The 18,739-nt window shown below is 47.3% G+C and overlaps 1 protein-coding gene across 1 annotated transcript; it reads right to left on the reverse strand.

Annotated features, from left to right (window-relative positions):
* Positions 1-1,034: 1,034 nt before the first annotated feature.
* On the reverse strand, positions 1,035-18,096 carry PLBD2 (phospholipase B domain containing 2). Its single transcript, XM_061602368.1, has 12 exons — positions 17,554-18,096; positions 15,492-15,585; positions 14,363-14,524; positions 13,016-13,116; positions 10,761-10,975; positions 9,457-9,551; positions 8,494-8,654; positions 7,562-7,657; positions 6,287-6,358; positions 4,974-5,126; positions 4,188-4,350; positions 1,035-3,055 (listed from the first exon to the last, which is right to left on the reverse strand). Exons 1-12 carry the CDS (start codon positions 17,760-17,762, stop codon positions 2,888-2,890), a joined length of 1,689 nt encoding a protein of 562 aa, XP_061458352.1. The 5' UTR covers positions 17,763-18,096; the 3' UTR covers positions 1,035-2,887.
* Positions 18,097-18,739: the final 643 nt, after the last annotated feature.

Below are 18,739 nucleotides of genomic sequence, written 5' to 3' on the forward strand. Positions count from 1 at the left end.
TTGGATCCTCCTGGATAGGAAGGAATGAAAGATGGGTTCCTGTGCTAGGGAGACCCTGCTTGAGAACACCCTCTTCCTGAGCTCTGGTGTATGGCTGGGCCCTGACCTTTGCTCTGGGTCTGGCTCCTGGTGTGTCCTTCAGTCCTGACTTGCCCTTCAGCCCTGACTTCTGGTTTGCTCCTACTTTATTTGCCCTGTCCTGACACCGGGCTCTCTCCTTGTTCCCGCTTCCTGATTTGTCCTTCAGTCCTGACGCCGGGCTCTCTCCTTCATCCTGCTTCCTGATTTGTCCTTCAGCACTGACACCGGGCTCTCTCCTTCATCCCATTTCCTGGCTTGTCCTTCAGCACCTGACGCCGGGCTCTCTTCTTGTTCCTGCTTCCCAGCTTGTCCTTGGTCCCTGACAGCGGGCTCTCTTCATCCTGCCTCCCTGCTTGTCCTTCAGCACCAATGTCGGGCTCTCTCCTTCATCCCACTTCCTGGTTTGTCCTTCAGCCCTGATGCCGGGCTCTCTCCTCAATCCTCTCCCTGGTTTGTCTTATGGCCATGAGTTGCTCTTCAGCCCTGGCTTACGGCTTGCTCACCAATCTATTCAGAAAGCTGTTTCAGGTGGCTTTTAGATAGGAAATGTTATTCAGCCATGGTGATTTTTTGAAAAAAATGAGCTATGTTTTATAGGATTTATTATTTGAATTGTTCTGTGGGAATTTTCTTTTGGGGGGACGGCTATTTTATTATGCTACAGTTGATGTAGTCTTATTTTAACATGTGAACAATCTTGCAGGAATTCTTACCTGGAATGGTGGCATATAATGTTTTTTTTAAAAATAATAAACTGCTGTGGTTGTTTTTCAAAAATTGTTAACAGCTGCTACAAGGGAAGGGATCATTTTCAGCTGAATGTGTGTAGGGGGTAACCCTTTCCTCCCCCACCACAGTCCTAAGAAAATCCCCCCACCCCCGGTAGCAGATATTATGCTCACAAGGCTTCCAAAGAGATCAGGGTGGCAAAGATGGCTTACCCCCTTACCCCCCCCAACTCTTTATCACCTTTGTAGTGCTATCGCTGCAGCCGTTCCAACTTTTTAACAACCTTCTAGGAGTCCAGGTCCAAAGATAATAGTCCAGCCAGGGTTGGATCGGCGGAAAGCAAAGCCATACTACTAGATTCGAGTTCATGGGAACGAACAACAGCTCTGATCCACAGAAGTTGCACAGAAACACCACCAGCTTTCTCTGAATTGGAGCCACTGTTTCTGCCAACATAACCTGAAATAGCACTGGCATTATGGTCTGTTTGTGAGAGGGGGGCAGAGAAGCATGTGTGCGAAAAAGAGCTGTGCGTGAGGGACGTGCGCAAGTGTTGTGTACATGTGTCAGAGAGAGAGAGAGAGAGAGAGAAGTATGTGCGAAAGAGAGAGAGATGGGAAGGCAGGGAGAAAGGGACATAAATCAATCTCATGATTGCATGTACCTAACTGGTGATTTCTCAAGATTACTGTGATGGGATCCCTTCAGGAATGTGCGTAGCTGAAGAGGGAACCTGTTGAAGCCGTTCAGCGGCACACAACACATGGGGAGACAAGTTGGCGTTGATATTAAGACAAACACAAAATCAAAAAGGTTCAAACTTTTGATCAGACGAGGCAAGACAGAAAAATCCTTCATATGTCTCACCAACACACCCATGTACCCTGATCCACAGGGGCACAGCTTATGCTACCAACAGATAGATCCATCTCTTTTGGCTCAAGGAGCAGCAGAAGGAGGCAAAGAGAGAGGATAGATGTCCCTTATAATTCCTAAGCAACTTATTTTGTTTGTTGTTTGGTATTTTTCATATTTGTAATTAGGATACAAAACTGACATTGACTAAAGTGGGGAAGGGGGAAGACAGGCTTCAGACTTGCAGAATCTACTATGTTGCGCCAGGAGCTGCAAGAAGCCAGAGTGCCCCTGTAGGTGCACAAAATGCCTGCAGGCAAGAAGGAGGTCTTGAGGTCTTGAATCTTGCAGGGATATTGGTGAAGCTTTTCAAGTTCAAGCAAGCAGCAGGCAGAGGAGGAAAAAGCAGGGAAAGGAAGCCCAAGTCTTATTCTATCTCTTGGGCACCAAGAGGTGCACACAAATTGTGGGCTGTCGTGGATCCTGTGCTCAAAGAGACTGAACATTCTGCAGCATGAAAAACAGCATCTCTCAACCAGCCCCGCTTACTCAAGCCCAGCAATAATTTCATTTATTTTACATTACCGATTCTGCAAGTATGACTATTTTGCATACCTTACAGTAGGTTTTCCAAGAAATTATGTATAGCATAACGGGGGGGGGGGAGAGATGGGGAAATGTCCTGCATCCTTTTTGTAATAACCCCCTTAACCACTATTTTTAGGCTGCTCTAGGGGGAGGCATGTTTAGGCTAAAATTGATACGGGTTCAGGAGGTGGGGCTTGCAGATTCGATGAAGCACCTCCCTCCCTCCCCAATAATTCCTCCACCCTGGAGTTCCAGCAGTCTTATTCAGCCACCCATCTAGCCGAATGAGATTGCAGCAGACATTGAGCTGCCCTCTTGTAAGGGTATATTTGCAGCCATAAGGGCTAGAACCTTTTTTAAAAAACACAAGCAAACAGAAAGCCAACATTCTCAGGCAGCCAAAGATAGTGCTTTTCCTGCAAACCCTTTGAATCGCATCACACAAAGACCCCTGAATATATCCCTTCATTATCAAATGTTCTCAGCCTTTGGAGAGTTTTTTTAAAAAAGAACCCCTCCCTCATTCCTTCAAGAGAGTGTGCAACATGCGCCCACAAAGCTGTGTGGGACCAGCTGGGATCGCACCCAGCCTGAAGCCCTGCGTGATGGGGGAAGTCTGACTCCCTCCCAGGCATCAGCCCCAGCGGACCCGGACGGGCGAGAATCTCCAGAGGTCGGGGTGGCCCATGTGTAGCAGGTTGCGAAAGGGAGAAGAACTCCACTGGAAAGGGGGCAAGTTGTCCCAGGTTGGCCCGCTGGCGGCAACAAAACTGTAGTTCTTGGCCATCTCAAAGGAAGTCACCTGGAGGAAGAAGGAAGAGTCACTGACCCAATGGCTCATGCTGGTGATTCTCAAAATTCCCCACTTTCCATTCACCACTTAAAAGCCACATTTTGCACGATGGGCCCCTGAGATCAAGAAGCACGGTTTTGTCTGGATTTGGATACAACTCGACACCTTTTTGAATCAAGATGGTCGACTGAACCTTTCCAAACAACAGAGATTTTAACCACCAATATCAAAACTGTGCTTTTTACCTTTTGTGTCTTAGAATTCCCAAGCAACACCAGGTACAAGGCTGTTAGTAAGTCAGATTTTAAATAAGTAACAAATATTTTAGATTTTAAATTATTTTCCTATAGGGATAAACAAGATGGACAAGTATAGACTCTGCAGAGCCCTTGTGGTTGTAAAGAGACTTCAGGGTTGGACGGATGAACACCCACCATCCATTCAATTGTCTGAAGATCTTACTGCCCATTCTACATTGAATCATGTTATCTTATGATAATCATTCTCATTTGGATATCTATTTGGGTCTATGGACTGCTTATAATAATATATATGTTTAAATTAGGAGTGATGGATAGTTTTTATTGTTAACTAGAAGAGAGTGCCCGGCGCACGGGAATTCTAAAAAACCAAAAAAGTCAGTGCAGTTCTGAAAGGTTTGGTCCCCCATCTTGACACAAAATGGTCCCCAACTATATCCAAACATGGATCAAACCCTGCTCCTTGACCTCAGGAACGCTCATGCCGAATTCGGTGATGATATCTTGAGGTGTCCAAATGAGTGCAATTTGGAAAGGTCCAGTCCGCCATCCTGTCTCAAAATGGCATCAAATGGCATCCAAACACACGCCAAAAATTGCTCCTCGATCTCAGGAACCATCAATGCCAAACTGGGTGACAATATTTTAAAAGAGATGTCTGAATGCGTAGAGAAGAGGTGGACAGACAGACAAACAACTGTCCAAAAGACAGGCATAGGAGAAAGATAGTAGATGTGAACTGATTTCCTTTCTGACATATTTGCAATAAAGATATATACATTTATGCAAAATAATATCTAAAACTATATCCAGACAGATCCTCCACGTTGCAGAAACCTTGCTCAATGTAGATTTTCTCCCGTCCGTTCCCAGCCCTTCACCTTCATATCAGTCCCTCCATGGGGCCTCTGGCGCATGGCCCAAAAGGGGTATGTGCCATTAGCGGGGTTGAGGTCTGATCGGGCGGCAATAGCATTTGCAGCGTTCTGTGGCGGATCACAGCCTTGGCACCGGGAGAGCGGGTCCTTTGGGAAGTTGTTGTACCTGCAGGGAGACAGCGAGGAGGAAGTGAATGGGGCCAGTGCAGTCTGAGCTTCAAGCAATGGCATAGTGGCAAATTTTGAAGTGTGGGGACTCATCTGGATGGCCCCCATAGTCACACCCCCAATCAGAGTCCCAAAATGCAGGCAGCCGAACTGACCCATATATATAGGGCGCACAACTCCAAAGAAGCAGCAGCACATAGCGTAATACCCAGTTAGGATCAACCATCAGTTGAATATATTCAACTTGCAAAGTACACCCAGCATTGACAAAAGGTCCTCAGCCAGCTAAAACACACCCTTTCACTTGTCACTAGAAATGCAAACCATCTTGCAAAGAAAGAAAGGTTGCCATCTAAACTGCAAGTGTGAAGCAGGGACCCCCTCAAAGAAAAGGACAAAAGTATCCAGCCTCTACCTGATTAGTTTCCTCATTCCCCAACTTTCTCTATGCTGATCTGTCACAAACAAGAGCAATAGCAAGAACTTGAAAGCCTCCTTATCACTTCTTTCACATCCCATAGGAAGGAGGGCCAGGCAATTACCCTGGTACTCTAGCAGATGATGGGATTGCTCCTGCTCTGAACATTCCTTGGAGCTCTGCTCCTGTGTTTTCCCTCTTACCTCATAAGCTGGATCATAGAGTCCATGTCCCGGATGAGTGTCTGGTTGCGCCGGAATATCTGGCCCCGGGGGTTCTTTTCATGGGTGAACCAGTCACCGTATTTCTGCACCAGCTGAGGAATGCCACTGGCATTGAAGATTTCTGGAAAGTGCCTGGATATGGAGAAACAGCCAATGAGAGATGGTGGGGGCGGGGTTTCTGGGGTACCAGACCAGGCTTAATCATATCCTAAGCTAGCCTGAACAGCAGTGAACCCAGAAAGTATAGTTTATTATTAGTTCTAGGATTGGTCTTATATCCCACCCTTCCAACGGGGAGGGGAAAGGCCGTGGCTCAGTGCAGGGCACCTGTTCCGCATGCAGAAGGCCACAGGTCTAACTCTAGGTTCTCTGGGCAGGGCCAAGAGAGATCACTTTTCATTCTGGAAGATTTCTTATGACTGGTTTCTCACTGTGGTTTTGAATGCCTGTTACTTTTATCATTTTTTTGATCCACGATATATATATTTAATGGATATTTTCACAGTTATATTTACGATTTTTATAAGGCACTTTAAAAAATAAAGATATAATTTTTTTTAAAAAAAATACCCAAAATATATAATAAGCAAAATGCTTTCAAGAGAACACCTATCGCTAACTATAAAAAAGTGGGAAATGCAACAGAATGTTGCAGTGCGAAGTGCTTCCTGCTCAGGACTCCGAATCCAGCCTCTCTATTCCATTTCATCTCCTCTCCTGGTTTTCATTACCCCTCTTCTGACAGTCAGTAAACATTCTATGGCTACCGAGCTTGCTCAGTTTTCACTGGGCTGTTTTTGGGGTCCCCTCCTCCCTGTTCTGCCCCAACTTTTATGTGGTATTTTTACAAACTTCAGGTTCCCCCAAGCCAACTGACACCTTCTTTGTGTGCATAAGTGGTGCCGTATTGGTTATATAAGCAACGGCGCTTGCAGCAAGAAGAGCAGAAATAGATGGGACAGGTGAAAATGGAACCTCCACATTCAGGGACAGTTTATCATTGAATTACCAGATGTCCCAGGCAAACAATAGGGGATGGCTAACTCCATCAGGACTTTCTTTTTTTCTTTTTTAGTATCTCCATCTCAAGGACAACCCAGCTCATCACGATCAAAGACAGAGCACTAGACCAAGAGGACCTCCTACCCGGTCCATCTTAAGTAGAGAGAAAATGCCATTTTGACAGCCCAGGACAGGGTGAAATACTTCTGGGGGAGCATCTCTCAGTGGGAGGGCAATTTCAAGTTCCCGATCTGCAAGTGGAAGATGGCAAGAGGCAAGTGAATCCTTACGCCAGATTGTAGCTTGCCCAGTAGCCCTCTTGGTACAGCAGTTGGGTCTTGTCGTCCGAAATCACCATGCCCCTGGGGAGACAGACAGAAAAGGAGGGAAGATCATTTTGGGGTCAGGAGCCAGGCTGCACAGAGAAGAAGTCAGGAGACGTCAGGCCCCCAAGTCTGAGTGCAGGGGAGATCCAACACTAGGAAGATGCCTTATTCCAAGACAAATGTCGCTCCATCTAGTTCAGTATTGCCTACACTGACCGGCAGCAGTTCTCCAGGGTTCCAGACAAGGAGTCTCCCCCAGCCCTACCTGGAGATGCCATTGGGGACCTTCTGCATGGAAAACATACATGCCACTGAGCTATGGCCCCCTAATAAGAACCTGCCTTATATTGAGTCAGATTACTGGTTCCTGGTCCATCTAGCTCAGCACTGTCTACACTGACTGGCAGCCACTCTCCTGGATTTGAGGCAGAGGACATTGCCAGCCCTACCTGGAGATGCTGTTGGGGATTGGATTTGATTTATATCCCGCCCTTCCTCCCAGCAGGAGCCCAGCACTTCTTAAAAAATGTAATTTCTGGGTCTGCTCATGCATATCCTATTAAGCTCTTATTATATATACAGACAGATAGATATATTATATTTATTATTTATTATCTTGATTTATACCCCGCCCTTTTTCCAAGTGGAACTCAGGGCGGCTTACAACAAACATAAATACATATGATTAAAACATTCAAAATTCTACATTAAAATAAGATTAAACCATTAGCACAATTAAAACATTTAACATCCACTTAAAATAAATAAAAACACATTGAAAATAGTGCAATCAAGCAATAAACAATGCAGCAACCTCTCAACGAACTGTCCTAACCACCTTTTATTCTAAAAGCCTGTTGGAATAAAAAAGTCTTTGCCTGCCGACGGAATTCCTTAGGAAGGGAATTCCAAAGCCTAGTGGCAGCCACCGAAAAGGCCCTCTCTCGCGTCCTCACCAATCATGCTTGTGAGGGCGTTGGGACTGAGAGAAAGGCCTCTCCCGAAGATCTCAGGGCCTGGGCAGGCTCACATAGGGAGATACGGTCCATAAGATAGCCTGGACCTAGGCCGTATAGGTATCCATACCTATATATCTTATTAAGCCAAGATGTTGGGCTTAGTGTTATGTACAAATCTGGTCACCACCTGGGCGGGACAGGCACATGGGTTGCTCATTTCTGCAACCTACTGAAGTCCTCATTTCCACTTGGCAAAGAAAATGCAGTGATCAGCACTTACGGAATCTGCTCCAGAACTGTGAGGACGCCCTCCTGGAGGCTGGCCTTGCCTGGGACGAAAGACTTATAATCCACAATCATCCACTGGTTATTGTACCTGTGCAAAGAAGCACAACGGATGACCGTTCAGAGCCACAATACATTTGCATTTGAGAGGGGGGAGGGAACCTTTTTGGCCCTGTGGGCCAGATCCTTCTGTGGCCCAGATCCTTCTCTAGCCCACCACCTGTCAAACACCTGATATCAAAATGCTGTGAGTGGTCCCACCCACCTGACAACGTTGGCCTGCAGGGGTAGGGGAGAAAGTGACCGAACGGCATTGAACCTCCCAAACATCAGCAGACATGTGCAGGGTTCAATCCTGCTTCCCACAAGTATCGGCTGCATGAGAAGCTGGTCCAGCACGCCTCTCCCTGCCCCAAACCTAATGTCACATGTGATGTCAGCTGGGGGGCAGGCAGCCACAGTTTCTTGAAAGTTTTGAGCAAATGGGGAGGCCTGGCAGGCCAATTTTGGTCCACGGGCCAGAGGCGAATTAGAGGGTCAGCAACTAGAATAAATCTGGCTCCAAAGGGTGCCAGTCCTCCCTTCCCCCCAAAAATACCCTAAGTTATGAGGAAGAGGAGGAAGTAGCCGCACAGTCACGGGAGGACAAAGGTTTTCTGCAAGCACCAAGCATCAACCTTCGCAAAAAGCCACATCACCAAGAAAAGAAAGTTCCTAGCTTGGCCAACAGCCCATTGCACAATTCCATGCCAGATCCTTTGCCCACCTAGTCTCATATTTCCTCTTCTAATTGAATCCTGGGCAAGGAAGGGTTGCTCCCATCCCCTGCGGCCTGATCTTTTAAACTGGAGATGCCAGGGATTGAACCGGGGACCATCTGCATGCAAAGCCTGCACCCTTCCTCAGAGCCACGGTTCCTCCACTCACGTGCCGCTGTTGAACTTCTGGAATATGGTCGCCCACTCCCTTCCGCTCGTCGCCAGCCGATTGGCCACGATGTTGCGCAGCCATTCCAAGACGCTGTCCTTAGCCTGGATGTACTTCAACAGGGTGCTGTTGTTGTTCCCAATGGTGGTTTCCAGAGACACCTGCAGAGGGAAAATGCCCTGAGCAAGTCTTATGTCTGAGAATCAGCCTCATTCAGGGTTTGTGTTGTACGAACAACATTACTTATTGGGGAAAGGTCATGGCTCAGTGGGAGAGCACTTGCTTTGCAGGCAGAAGGTCCCAGGTTCAATTCCCGGCACTCCAGGTAGGACCGGGAAATAAACTTGTCTGGACTCCTGAAGAGCTGTTGCCAGTCAGTGTAGACAGTACTGATCCAGATGGACCAATGGCCCCAGGTTGTAGAATTATGAATAAAATTCCTCCCAAACCACTTTCTCCACACCATGCATAATTTTAAACACCTCGGTCATGTCCTCCCTTACTTGCTTTTCTCTCTGAACCTTTCCTCATAGAGGAGTTGCTGTCTCTCTCTTTTCTGAACATTTTCCAGCTCTATAATATGCAACTACTAGCCATGATGACTATGTGCTTCCCTCCTGCAGAGCCTCTGAACATTGGTTGCTGGAAACTGCAGGAGGGGAGAGAGTTGCTGTTGCGCTGGGGACCTGCTTGTGGGCTTCCCTTCAGCGCATCTGGTTGGCCGCTGTTAGAACAGGAAGCTGGACTAGATGGGCCACTGGCCTGACCCACCTGTAGGGCTCTTATCCTTTGGAGTTACAGCGGCCATAACTGAACACGGCATTCCACAGATTTGGTCATTTTATTTTCAGGCCCAGAAGGGAATGCAGTCTGAGAAAGGTTCCCCACAACTGCTGCAGGGCAAAGCACCTCCACCTAATCAAGGACAGCACTGAAGAGGAGGAACAGGCAGGCCCCACTCACCAATCCACTACTCAAGATGTAGAAATCATCTCCCGAGAAGATGGTGCCCGGATACGAGGAGAAAGCCTGGGTGAACCCGGGGATCAAGCCGTCACCTGGGGAACCCAATTGCAAGTAGCCATCAGCACTCACCTGGCAACAGACACATGTCCCCTTCCCCACATTATTTATTTATTAACTAAATGTCTAGCCCGTCCTTCCTCCCAGAAGGAGCACATAAATAACTCTACTAGGTGACCTCAGGGAAACTGCTGCTTTTCAGCCTCTTCATCCACAATTTGGGCATAATTGTACTGTGTGTTTTATGTGCCTTCAAGTCAGTTACGACTTATGGCGACCCCATGAATCAGTCACCTCCAATAGCATCTGGCATGAACCACTCTGTTCAGATCTTGTAAGTTCAGGTCTGTGGCTTCCTTTATGGAATCAATCCATCTCTTGTTTGGCCTTCCTCTTTTTCTGCTCCCTTCTGTTTTTCTCAGCATTATCGTCTTTTCTGGTGAATCCTGTCTTCTCATTATGCATGCAACGTAAGATAACCTCAGTTTCATCATTTTAGCTTCTAGTGATAGTTCTGCTTTAATTTGTTCTAACACCCAATTATTTGTCTTTTTTTGTAGTCCATGGTATGTGCAAAGTTCTCCTCCAACACCACATTTCAAATCAGTTAATTTTTCTCTTATCCGCCTTTTTCACTGTCCAAATTTCACATCCCTACATAGAGATCGGGAATACCATGGTGTTGACTTTGGTGTTCAGTGATAAATCTTTGTATTTGAGGACTTTTTCTAGTTCTCTCATAGCTGCAGGGGCTGTAGCATAGACTGCTTATGAAAGTCCCCTCAGCTGTAAAAAGTTTGGCCAGGCAGCACTGGAGGCTGCTCATTTGGGATCCCAGCTTTTATTAATGAATGATTCTTGGTAGGATCCTCGCTCGTCAAACGTCTCTCAGATATGGAAGGATTTGGTTTTGATTTCCCCCTCAAACAATGCAGTCTTTTCAACAATAACAACAAATTTTATTAAATTTTATTAAATTTTATTAAAAGACCACAGACCCACCATTCATAGCCTCTTTGAAACTCTGCCAAGTCTTTGGGACAAAGGATAATTGCCAGAGGTCAGAGCTGGTGAATCTGCGACCCTCCAGAAGTTGTTGGATTCCATTTCCCATCACCCCTGACCATTGGAATGCTGGCTGAGGCTGATGGGAGATGGAGGCCGTAGGTACCACATCCCTGTGAAAGGTAAAGGTCCCTATCCACCCATTCTGTATCATCCCCCGTCCTTTTTATGCTACTCACTGTGGGCTGAAGTCCGGAATGGCAAGGTGTATTTCTTCAGCATGCGGAGCATACTCCGGTAAAAGGTCCAAGTGTCGTGGGAGACAAGGAGATCTTGGTTGCCGGGCAACAGCTTGATGAAGGCTGAGCAGGAATCAGAATCAGGGATGGGCGGCTTCCCAGATTTGTTGAAAGCCACTTGCAGATCTCCCAAATCGCCCCACATCTGGAACAAGCTAGCAGAAACAACATCATCAACATTATCATCATCATCATGCACCCTTCACCATAAGGTGTCAGGGCAGGTTGCAATAAAACATTGTTTTATTGTACATTTCAATGATGGATGTTTTCAGTGTTTGGATGGAATTGTTTTATTGTGTATTTAAATGATGTGCGGATTTTATAATTGATTTTCTACTTGTAAACCACTTAGAAGCCATTTTGGCATGTAATCCACATATAAATTAAATTAGTAACAACGATACAATGTTAAAATCAGTTGAAACAAATCAAGCCATTTTGGTGCTTTGTGTTTGTGTGGGACACAACTGACCATTTGCTGGATTGGCGTTGGATCATGTCTGTAGTCTTGGGGCTGCCGTGTATTTTCCCCCATAGCCTCACCTCTGCAATACGGGGGTAAAATAATACTGGTCTACCTTGCAGGGTTGTGGTTAAGGATTACCTTTCCAGAGAATGACTTTGTTACAAGGCACACCTTCATTCATGGAACTTAAAAAGAGTGCCAACTGGGACACGTCATCTCACCCCCTGTCTAAGCCAGTTTTAAAAGGGGATCGATTAAAAAGGCGATTAGGCAAATTCATGGAGAAGAAGGCCATCATTGGCTACTAGTGAAGATGGCTATTTGGAGCCTCTGAGACCAGAGGCAGTAATTGCCAGGGAGAATGCCGGGGGGGGGGCTATTCCACTTAAGGGCTCCTTGGGGGCTTTCTTGAGTCATATGGCTAGCTACTGTGAGGACAGGACGCTGGATTAGGTAGGCCTGTGAGCTGATGCAGCTCTCTTCTGCTGCTGAGAACATCACAAGAGCCCTGCTGCATGAGGCCAAAGGGGGTCCCTCTAGTCCAAGCCTCCTGTCCTCACAGTAGCCAAACAGAAGTCCCAACGGGAAGCCCACAAGCAAGACCTGAGTGCCACAGCACCTTTCCCCACGCACGATTCCCAGCAAGTGGCACTCAGGGCATACTGCCTCCGACAGTGGAGGTGTAAAACACAGCCATGGTGGCCAATAGCCAATGATAGCCTTTATTCCCCATGAATTTGCCTAATCGCCTTTTTCAAGTCACCCAAGATGGTGCCTTTTGAGAGAGAGAGAGGTTATTAAGATGGGGCATCCCACAATCAAACCGTGCCTTTTAACCTTGGTCAGGGAACTTAGAAAAGGGAACCCATGGTTTCCCCAAGCAGACGGCTTTGTTGCTCAACTTTGCATCTCTCCTGGAAATGTTTTCCTGACCTCCAGCCTCGCTCTGCCTCCCTGGAGTGAAATGTTTTTACTGCTTGGTGTCTCACCTCCACTGTGACTGGGCTGTTGATGCAGTCTCACATTCTTGGAAACCTTTCTGGGGCAGGGAGGGAGTTCCCTGTCTGCTACAGACTGCCTCCTTATCTTAGAAGAGATAAGCTATAAGCCCATCCTGCCAAACCCTCATACAACCCCACAGCCCAGGGGACACGGCACAGACAACACAGCTAGCACACAAACCCCCCTGAACACAGCTAGCACACAAACCCCCCTGAGCACGGTGTCGGGAGTAAAGCACCAACGCATGTTGCAATTGAACCAATGGGAACAATACACAGAAATAGACATCTGTTCTTCCCTCTGCTGATTCCTCTTCTAAAGCATTTGTTGTTTTTACAGGCTTTGCTTCTCCCTTTCCTCCCTTCTCTTCCTGTCTTTGTTCTCGGTTAGTTAGCAATGGCTCCTTGAATGGAAGCCACATGGCTGCTTTAGCATTATGAATTTACCACTTTGTTGTAATAACCCTTAAGAGTCTTTATTCTTTCAACTGCCGGTCTTAATTGACCATTTATTTCTACACTCCGATGCCATATATATCAAGAAAAAACACACAGATAGCTGGTCGTCCTTCCACCTGTGTGTATATTTAGAGCATCCTGTTCCTTACACACCAGGCAAGAAACTCAATTGCCCCTTAATGAGGGATAGCAACTTAATATTCATCATAGCCAATAAAACAAAAAAGAACACTGCTTTTCTCACATGGACAAAAGAGAAGACTTACAGTAAGCCAAAGGGGGCAATGGAGAATTTGCCAACTGGGAAGGCCACCCGTCCGCTATAACCATCCTCAAGGCCTTTCAACTGCAGCAAGGCAAGGCGTACCTGGAAATTTCGATGGACAACATACAGGAATCACTTCAGAGAACCAGACACTGAAAGCAGCCATGACCCTTTTTGGTCCTTGGGCCAGAAAAAGGCAAATAGCAAGAGTGCTATCGCAATGAAGATGGTGAATCTCCCTCTGAGGGAGGTGAGGAGGGTAGTGACCAAGAACAGGCCTTTTCTGTGGTGGCTCCCTGCTTGCAGAATGCTCTACCTGGGGAGACACTGCATTGTCTGTTTTTAGGGGCCAGGCAAAAACATTTTTATCCACCCAGGCCTTTGGCTCCTAACTTTGGAGGGTGATTAGGTATGTCTGTGGCCTCTTTTTGTGCTCACTGTTTTAGCGGGGTGAGTCGGAAGATTTTAGGTCCTTGTTTTATTGTGGTTTTAACGTTGCTTCTTATTTTCTATTTTTTCCACTGCAAATATTTATTTAGAAAAGTATTTATGTACTGCCCTCTCGCAAAACATCAGGTCAGTGTACAACAACATAAAAACATTTAAGAACAATACAAAAGAACCATTAATATGACTGGCCTGGAGACACTTTCATGTAAAACATGATAAAATAATAACAACCACCCACCAACTGGCAGCCTTAATATTAACCCATTCAAACAAACACACATTATGAAACTGACCATTAGCTACCTTCAGGGACAGGAGAACCTGTGAATTTCAATTTCACATTTTTTCATTCTTAAATTCAGCTCTCCACATTCCCAGGTTAGTGTGAGCTTTTTTTGAAGTCCTTATGAATATTCATCAGCATTTTAATGCAAATTTCTCCTGATATACACATTTTTGCAACGGCATCTTCTCTACCAGAATGAATTTCTGTATGTTATTTTCACTAATATGTGCATTCTCATGTGCACTTTATTGCAGCATGTGCATTTCTGTACACATTACCTGGATTAAGCAACAGCTGTGACTCACGCCGGGCTGCGTTCCTGCCATGCAAAAATCAAAACGTTTCCACCCACACAGAGACACACACAAACGCACTTCTGCATTCCATCAGGAGAAGCAAAGGGCACTGTCACTCGTCAAAGACACATTTTAGCATTCAAATAGGGTGCGGAGCAGGGCTGGTGAGAGGGGGCGTGGCCTAGGAAGAGCCCCAAGGGCCAGAGAGAGAGGCCTGGAGGGCTGCATTTGTCATCGTTCCCCCGGCCTGAGATTCCCCACCCTCTCTCTATAGTCCTGCATGCTGGAGATACAAACACCCAGTTTCAGAACGCACCTGGTGCCAGTAGGCAGAGTCTTCCGCCGCCTCCATCTGCTGCTCCATCCAAGCCAGGTTGCTTTCGATGTAATTCTTCAGCTTCTGGCAGTAATCGGTGGTCTGGGCCATCAAGGGCCCGCAGTAGCCCACTTTGGTGTTCATCCAATGCATGTAGATGAGCTGCAAGGCACAACATGGGAGAGGAAGTTAAGGAGGCATAACCAGGTGTGTAGTGGTCCAAGGTCTTAGACCCCTTGCTTTTTTAGAGGAGCAGGGTCCCTATGTCTCCAGCATCCTATGAGCCCTTCAGCATGAAAGGGCAGTGTGTTAGCTGCTGAGAAGAGTCTTCTAACATGCTTCCTTGCCCTTTCCTGCTGATTGGAGCCAATCAGAGTGGAAGGGAGTCAGCCACCGAGAAGACTCTTTTCAGTAGCTAACACTGTCCCCTTTCACGCTTATCGGCTTCTAGGTACATCTACTGTTGTGGAACAAGGCATTGAAAGGTCATTTCATTCTCAACTCAGCAGCAAAAAAAGGGGGGAAGGGGCTGTAGCTGTGGCTATCATGAACCCTGCACTTCTGAATTTGCCACTTCACTACTGGGCTTAACCGGATCAAGAGTGGAAGGGCCAGTAGCTCAGCCTCAGAGCACCTGCTCTGCATGCAGAAGGTCCCAGGTTCAAACCTCGGCATCTCCAGGGAGGGCTGGCAATGTCCCCTGCCTGAAACCCTGGAGAGCTGCTGCCAGTCACTGTAGACAATACTGAGCTCATTCAACTGAAGATCTGGCTCAGTCTAAGGCACTTTCCTATGCTAAATTTGAACCTACAGTCCTCTGCCCAGTGGGAATTTGAAAGCCCTTTCTACAACTTGATTTGCCCAGAACAGGCCAGGGGCAACTCCTCTTCATTCCAGCTAGCATGCAAAATGGCCTTCAGCGGTGAGGGCCTGGCACTCTGCACATGTTCAAAGACTGCCTCACATCTCCTAGTCTTCCCCAAGTTCCAGCACGGAAGGAATATCTCCTGGGTAGGACGTGCCTCACATTAAGCCCTGTTTTCTCCCTAGAGAGCTAAAGTGATAAAAGGGGGGGGGGGCTTCAGCCAAGCTGGAAAACATGGAGGGTGGAGGCCTCACCAACTCTTACCTGCTGAGACACAGCTGCTTCAGCCAGCCCTGCCGCGTAGGCCTGGATGCTGTCGTTAAACTTGTCATTGGTTATGAGCTCCAGGGAGGCCCATCTATCAGAAAGAAAGAGACATTAAGCTTGCAAATACCATGGATGGAATCCGCAAGAGGGGTGGGTGCAAGACTCAGGTCCTGCTTGTGGGCTTCCCAGAAAGGCATCTGACTGGCCATTGCATGAACAGGATGCTGGATTACATGGGCCCCCTTCGGCCTGATCCAGCAGCCAGGCTCTTCTGATGTTCTTATGTACAGCTCTCACCAGACCTGCTCTGCACCCTCCTTGAGTGCTTTTGCTCAGCCGAAATACGTCCTCCAACAGGGAAAATGCCTCTGGCTTGCCTGGATGTGGGATGGATACATGTGCGTATGTAGAGCGGCTGGACAACCAGCCAGATGGGCGACTAATAAATCAAATAAATCAAATAAATAAATAGAAACCCTTGATTTTTGCATAACTAGAACGTAGCCTACTGTACAAAAGTATGAGTCACATTCAGTGCTCCACCCACTTTTTTTTACCTCTGGCCCTGCCCACCACTCACATGCGGCCCCCAGAATGCTGCCCAGGAGGGAATATGCCCCTCAATCTCAACAGGGTTCACTGCTCCTGATCTTTGGCTATGTACACACCACACATTTAAAGTGCTTTTTAAAGAATGTTCTCTCCCCACTCAAAGAATCTCGGGAACTGTAGCTTACCGCTCAGAGAACTGCAATTCCCAGCACCCTGAACAAACTACAGTTCCCAGGATTTTTTTGTGGAGGGATGTGTTTTAAATGTATGATGGGTACACACAGCCTACGTGTTCAACAACATCCAAAGAATAATAAAGCAGAAAGGTCTTTCCTTTACCAAGAGACCATATACAACATGGGGAGGAGAGGGCCTGCTCTTCTTGGAAAAACTCTGGCATGACAAGCTGTTTACAATGAGATGTCCAGCCAGGCAACTCCTGCCGTTGCTCACGTGGCTGAAATTAAATGGAGTAACTGGAATAACAGGCTCGGTTTTGCACCAGAACCGGTTTTTTAAATCATAGGGCACAAGAGAAAAAAAAAATATTTAGGAATGGGACTGACATTATTCCTCCCCAGGATGTGGCAAGACAGCTCTGTGAATCTTGAAGTCCCGAGTTCGGATTCAAATCTGAGCTGGCTGGGAAGCTTTTAGGGAAGGAACTTTTCCTCCACTCGCTCGCCACTTTGAAATCCGGGGCAGAGCCATTGTCGGGAATCTGGAGACAATGTATAGACAGCATTTTCAACATTTGGAACAAAAGGATACATTTTGAGGATCAAGTCCTACTGGTGTTCAGCTTGCTCACACACACTGCATTGCGATCAGTGGTGCAGATTGGTAATTTTAGTCTCCGGAGGAAATGTTCTTAGGCCCCCTGCCCCTCCTTTGATGGAGCAAGTTTTGATGACTTTAAAAAGGCGCCACCTGCCTTGGATCTCTGCCTTGCCCTGACGACGACGCTATTTGCAATGCCGCGTGCTATGCATGGGTTTACTCGGAAGCAAACCCCACTTTCTGCCTTTGGGCCTGCTCCTCAAGACAAGCCTACCGAAGATCGCAGCCTTGCAATGCAGCCCTCTGAGCGTGTTTACTTGGAATTACTACTCACTTGGGCTTGCTGTCAGTAAAAGCCTGTCGAAGATCGCAGCCTTGCAAGGCTGAGCGTGTTTACTCGGAAGTAAACCCCACTGTGTGTTCGCTTGGGCTTGCTCCGCAGTGTAAGCGTGCACAATATCGCAGCCTGTACTATGAACACGTTTTCTCGCAAGTAAAGCCTTCATTTGGGCGTGCACCTCCCACCACGCATAAGGCTGCACAAGAGCGCACCCTTTGCCATGCAGTCCTGTGAGCCGGTTTACTCGGAAGTAAGCCCCGCTGCATTCAACGCGGTGCGATCCCAACAAGCGGGCCTCAGAATTGCAGACTCGCCCTGGAGACCAATCTGAATCGCCGCAGACCGACGCCCGTCCTCCAGTGTAGGCTTTGCCTGCCTGCTACCTACCCAGTGTCGCGGATGCCATCGGTCAGGTTCGCCCAGGCGACGGCGGCGGGGGCCCAGCCGTTCAGGGTCTTCAGCTGCCTGGAAACGGCGTCCAGCACCACCGAGCAGCTGCGGTTCGGTACCGAGCGGGGGCCGGGGAAGGGAGGAGGCGGCGGCGGGCGGGCGCCCTGCGCCAGAGCCAAGAGAAGGAGAGGGAGGAATTGCGCCATGCGCCACCGGCGGCCCCAGGAGGGAGCCTCGCTCTTGCGCCGCCGAAGCGCCGGCCCCTTGCCCTGCCTCCGAAGGAAGGTTTGGGAAGTTGGTCAGCGAAGGCTGCTCTTGTGGGAGTGAGCCCCGTCGAGATGCTTTATATTGTCGAATATTGTATATTGTCGACACTGACTGGCAGCGGCTCTCCACCCCTTCAGGCTTCCTACTAAAGAAGCTGCTTTCACCATCACAACAGCTTTTCAAGGTCCACGCTTCTTGCTCAATGGTAATTATAACAGCTTCCAATCCGATGTTTTCCTTTCACACAACTAGGCGTTCCTCTCAAAGGTTTAGTGTCCCTGTTTCCTTGTGGCCCCGCCCCCAATTTTACATGTTTACTCCCTCCAGAGTATCCATATTGCAAATGGAGGGGAGGGGATTTTGGGTCAGTTTCATTGTTTCTTGTCAATTGCAGACCTCTCCAGTCAGCCAGAGAGGCTGGGATGCAATTGACACCAAACTATTTGACATAGACTCAGGGCAGTGGGGTAGTGCCCCATGCACCCTCATGGGCCAGCCTCCCCTGTATCTAGAGATGTGAAGGCCAGGGATAAAAACGGGCAAAAAATTGAAAACACACAAACCAGTTTTGCCAATTTTCTGGAAAACAAAACAAGAGATTGGGGAAACCCCCTCCCCATTTTTTTCAAAGTCTTCATGTCTCTGTAGCATAGCTGCATACACACATGCACATATGTGTAAGTGTGTGCACATATATGTTGCATTTGAAATGGTTATGATAGAATGTGATTCCTTATGACATGCTAGGATATGATGCACTGACTTTACCTATTTTTATCATTGTTACTTGGTATGCATTGTAATAAAAATATTTATTAAAAGGAGACAAATTATTTAACAATTTTGATTCCAAAGTGCCATGCAATGACACTGTTTTTTAAGGAGTGCTTTTTTTTGCTAAGAGTACAGCAGATTT

This window comes from Rhineura floridana, chromosome 19, assembly GCF_030035675.1.
Source record: "Rhineura floridana isolate rRhiFlo1 chromosome 19, rRhiFlo1.hap2, whole genome shotgun sequence".
NCBI lineage: Eukaryota > Metazoa > Chordata > Lepidosauria > Squamata > Rhineuridae > Rhineura > Rhineura floridana.